Source organism: Quercus robur, chromosome 12 (assembly GCF_932294415.1).
Source record: "Quercus robur chromosome 12, dhQueRobu3.1, whole genome shotgun sequence".
Classification (NCBI taxonomy): Eukaryota; Viridiplantae; Streptophyta; class Magnoliopsida; order Fagales; family Fagaceae; genus Quercus; species Quercus robur.
In genome coordinates, this window is record NC_065545.1 from 5,639,385 (window position 1) to 5,644,026 (window position 4,642).

Here is a 4,642-nt window from a genome sequence, read left to right on the forward strand (position 1 = left end):
TAAAATGGCTCCTAGGTAGTGTGTACCATAATGTCCCACACTACTCTATTTTTACCATGTAGCATTACCGAATAAATAGGTATTACACTACAATAAAATTGCTGTGTAGCAGTAGATAGTTAAAGACTTCAGGCTCAGTCTTGCAAATTACCATATGACCGCACCATTAACCAATCAAATGCAACTCTTCCTTTCTATTGAAGCTTCTACACCTTGGAGGCGTGTAATATATATATATATATATGCGTGTGTGTGTGTTGGTGAAGTTGAATTTTGTAATGTGAAAATATATCCCAATATATAAGCATTATATAACTCACTTCTGCGGTTTTTTTTTTTTTCCTGAAAAGTATTTGTGTCCTTTAAAAATTGAATCCGTTGAGGTTGAGGATGGTATTTTGGGCCAAGCATTACTAGTTATGGACCTCCGCATCCATTTGGTACACACACCATGCAGGCCTGAGCGTGCATATTTTCTCTTTTCTGGATTGGCTATAGTTTAGTATACTGAGTCTACTGACAATGTGGACTTCAGTCCATTACTGAAGTGGGATTAAATTAAACAGGTTTGGGATTTGCTAAAACTTGGAGTTCAGGCGTATTGAACTTGATCAGTCTACCGAAACTTGGAGTTGCTCTGCTACGCAATGTAATACAAATTTGCTCAAACTGTGAAATTATATGAAAGTATAATTCACTGGGCCTTGCCCTTCAATTTGGTCATACAAATTTTTGAGCGGGCCATGTAAACCAGTTTAGGTTACATGTGACCCAAATTCTATATGCACTCTTTCCTTTGGGACCAAACTTATTCATTATATATATAATAATAAAAAAGGATGGAACATATTATAAGTGTATGTAATCATGTATATATTAGATATGTATAAAAAATATGGATAGTTGGATTCATGTTCAATTCTTAGGATAGCAACAACCATAGTGGCTATGAATCTATAATTGGCATCAATTAATAGAGATGCATAAAGGGAGACAATAAAATTTTTTTTATTATATATTTTTTGTTAAATTATCTTAGTTGGTCCCTACAAAGTTACATTACACTAGTAGAAACATAATCACTTGGACACGGGTTTGGGTGAGAATTCATTGGATAAGGTGGACTACTGTCTATATGCTCGAGCCAAAGGCAATCAATGCATTTTCGCAATTCGCATTTTAGGAACTTTGGAAGTATGTCTACTACACCATCGATCTATCTAAAAAGGAGGTATGATTGGTTAAATATTCATCTCATGTCACTTGTTGGGAAACAAGAGAGAGAATTGCTTCTAATTTTCAATTGAGGAGCTAAATTAGACTTATTTGGAGTGGTTCCATTTTTTTTTTTTTTTTTTTTTTTGAGAGAGTGGAGTGGTTCTAAATTTTTTTTTTTTTTTGATGGAAAGTGGAGTGGTTCCAATTGATTACAATAGTTGGTAGGTTAGATATTAGTTGACTGGTGAGATATTAGGGTTTTACTAATGTATGACATGCATTAATAAACTATTTTAAGAAACATTTTATGGAAAAATGACTAACTTTTTAAAATAATTTTTTAAATTTCACATAAATTTTTTTTTCAAATAAATTATTAATGTATGTTCTAAACTCTAGATATTGTGATTGATTTGTACACTTTTTACTATCCATAGTTCAAAACGAAAGCATATTAAGTTTTGGATTGCTCCATACTTTTGGACTATTTATAGAGTTCAAATCAGTTGAGAAACTTTATTCCTGATTTGCCCTTTCCAATTGATACAAATGATTTACTTACCATTTCATGCTGATTGGTGAATGTTCTTTTGCCTTGCTGATGGCATGATAATTTTAAGTAAAAAAACTAAATGACTATTAGAAGTTCGCTTAAAACTAGCACTTCATTTTTATTTTTATATTTTGAGAAAAATTTTGTAGCTTTTATTGAGCAAAGTAAGTCAAATCGATTAAAATTACAACACTAAAGTGTGAAGAAACGTTTTTCATCCATACCAAAAAACTACAAACATGTCTAACATGACTAATAAGATTGTGAGTTACAAAGTTTCCTTGTCTTCGAATATTGGAATAACTAAAACCTAGCACTTCATTTAGTTGCACACTTATCAAACCATTTTCAAGTTGTATAGGCATTTCACTCAATCATTCAAACCCTTTTGTACCCAAATTTAAAGAGAAAAGAATTTGCCTTCCATAACTTAGCCCAATAACGCACTAATGACTAGACATAACACATACACAGATAAATATCTAAAAATATCTAAGTATCGCTAACTGTAATTCATAATAAGTTGATCGCTGAGTATTAGATAAGTGGTGTGAATTAAGACACATCATCCTAATAATGTTAAATGTCACCATAGTCTTCTATTACAAACGAAAATGAATGAAAAAACTAATATGAAAACATAATCAAATATAAACGATTAAAAACATAAATGATCAAAATGTAAACATTCTCACATTTTAAGATAAGTAAAAAAAAAAAAAAAAAAAAAAAAAAAACCAATTTCCTTTTTTAGCATTTTTTTTTTTTAAATTTGTTTATTTTTCCTTGGTTGGACAACATATTGGGCGGCCCGAACCCCGAAGAATCTGACAGAGCAGAGCGAAGGACGGAGAATCTCTGGCGTTATGTAGTCACAGAGAAACAGGGTACGTTGAATCTAAACGCAAATCCAATTCCATTTTTCTTGGATAAAACTGGACCGAAATAGGAAATTAGACTAAAACAGACACACAGTACAAAAGTAAAATCATTTCATTTCTTTTCACAGCCACTGGTCTGGTCTGGTCTGCCCAGATAAAGATAAAAAAGAGAACACCCAGAAGAAAAGAAAAAAAATAAGATCTTAAATATTAAAAAAGAAAAAGAAAGAAGACAAAAAGAGTACGTCATCACGTGAAAAACACGTGAAGATTCTTATCCTCTGACAAGTGAAAATCAGATCATATATATATAATCCAAAGTCGAAGGACTAATGTCCACAAATTATTCGCCATGTGTGATGATCTCGACCCTTATTACATATTGTCACGACCCCACACTATTTTTTTTGTACCCGCTTAGCTTAGCCTAAGCCAGCCTAGCTTAGCTATAGGCTAACGGGAAAGAGCTCGACGGAGCTTTTGAGCCAAAAGGTATGGTGCACTCAAATGGGGCAAATGACCCTCAGTCTCGAGCATCTCCACGGTGTTACGACCACCCAAATGGTCCTTCAAATAGGTTGCAACTGAGGCTGGAACAGACACATCTCGAGCTGTCTGAAATATGCAACAAGGTACTTTGACTAGGCCTAGGACCCCTCTCAGATCGCTGTTGAAAATCATGCGGGAAACGAACAAGGATATGTCAGGCCTCATGTTGAATAGGGTTCGACTGAATTCTCGAACTGCTGTTGGAACATCAGCTCCCACTGCCAATGGTGCGAAACCGTTCACCCATGCCTCGTAATTCGACTGCATTGCTTCGAAAACTTTCTCAATCTCTCCTTGCTCGAACCCACCGTGGTAATCATTGTCGTTTAGGAATCTAAAATTGTATGCACACCCAACTCAGTATATAACTTTTTTTTTCCATTTTGATCAAATTCAGGTTTTATACTAATACATAATCTAATAAGCTGAATTGTTCAATTACTAATATAAATATATATCACTACTTCTTGACCATTACTTGATGACATGTGTGAACCATTATTTTCACATGGATCAACTCGATGATCTGACAGTCTCACATGACAAAAGTTGTGGTGCGAAAATTGTCTCAACATATAATATAATGAAATAATCGAGTTGACTATTTTGTTACCTTGGAGAAGCGCCGATGAGGATGAGCTTGGAGAAGAGTTCAGGGCGGCGAATGGCGGCTAAGATTCCGATCATGGCGGAGACGGAGTGGCCGACGTAGGCGCAGCGATCGACGCGGTGGGCGTCGAGGATGTAGAGCAAGTCATCGACATAGGCGTCGAGAGTGGTGTAGCGGCGAAAATCGAAGAAGTCAGGGTTGACACTGCCGGCACAGACGAGGTCATAGAGAATGACTCGGTAGTAGGGTGTGAAGTAAGGGAGAATTCTCTGCCACACGGACTGGTCTGTGCCGAAGCCATGAGCCAGAACCAAGGTTTTCTGACCGGACCCTTCTACACGGACATTGAGATTTTCTAAGAGACTGGTGCCCATGTGGATTGTGGGAAAGAGAGAGAGAGAGAGAGAGGTGAGAAAAGAAAGAGGAAAATGAGGAGTGTGATTTGTTGGGCAGTACAATGGGGGTTACTGTGTGAGAAGGCAAAATAGGTGGGTAGGTGTTGTGGACTTGTGGGGTTTGGGTATTTTATATCTTATCTCTCTGTGTCAATTGTTGTTGTTTGTGTTGTTACTTCTTAAAAGTCTTCGTAGGTTTTGGGTTCTATTTATACTGCTACGAGCATACGATAACTGTACATACTTTAAAATAAATAAATAAATAAAATGATAAAGATATATGTATTTATGGTGTCCATGTCATTTTTCTTTTCTTTCTTTTTATCAAATTAATATATTGATATTCTCAACAAAAAAAATAGATATTGATACTATTTTTTTTTTGGTCAATTACCCTATCGGCACATATAGGATTAGCATTTTGTTTTGTATTTGC

General features: G+C 35.3%; 1 protein-coding gene across 1 annotated transcript; it reads right to left on the bottom strand.

Moving 5' to 3' along the window:
- Window positions 1–2,750: 2,750 nt before the first annotated feature.
- On the bottom strand, window positions 2,751–4,385 carry LOC126709001 (probable strigolactone esterase DAD2). The gene is made up of 2 exons (XM_050409064.1): window positions 3,815–4,385; window positions 2,751–3,535 (listed from the first exon to the last, which is right to left on the bottom strand). The coding sequence occupies exons 1-2, from the start codon at window positions 4,183–4,185 to the stop codon at window positions 3,106–3,108; spliced, it is 801 nt and encodes a 266-aa protein (XP_050265021.1). The 5' UTR covers window positions 4,186–4,385; the 3' UTR covers window positions 2,751–3,105.
- Between the last annotated feature and the right edge of the window lie 257 nt (window positions 4,386–4,642).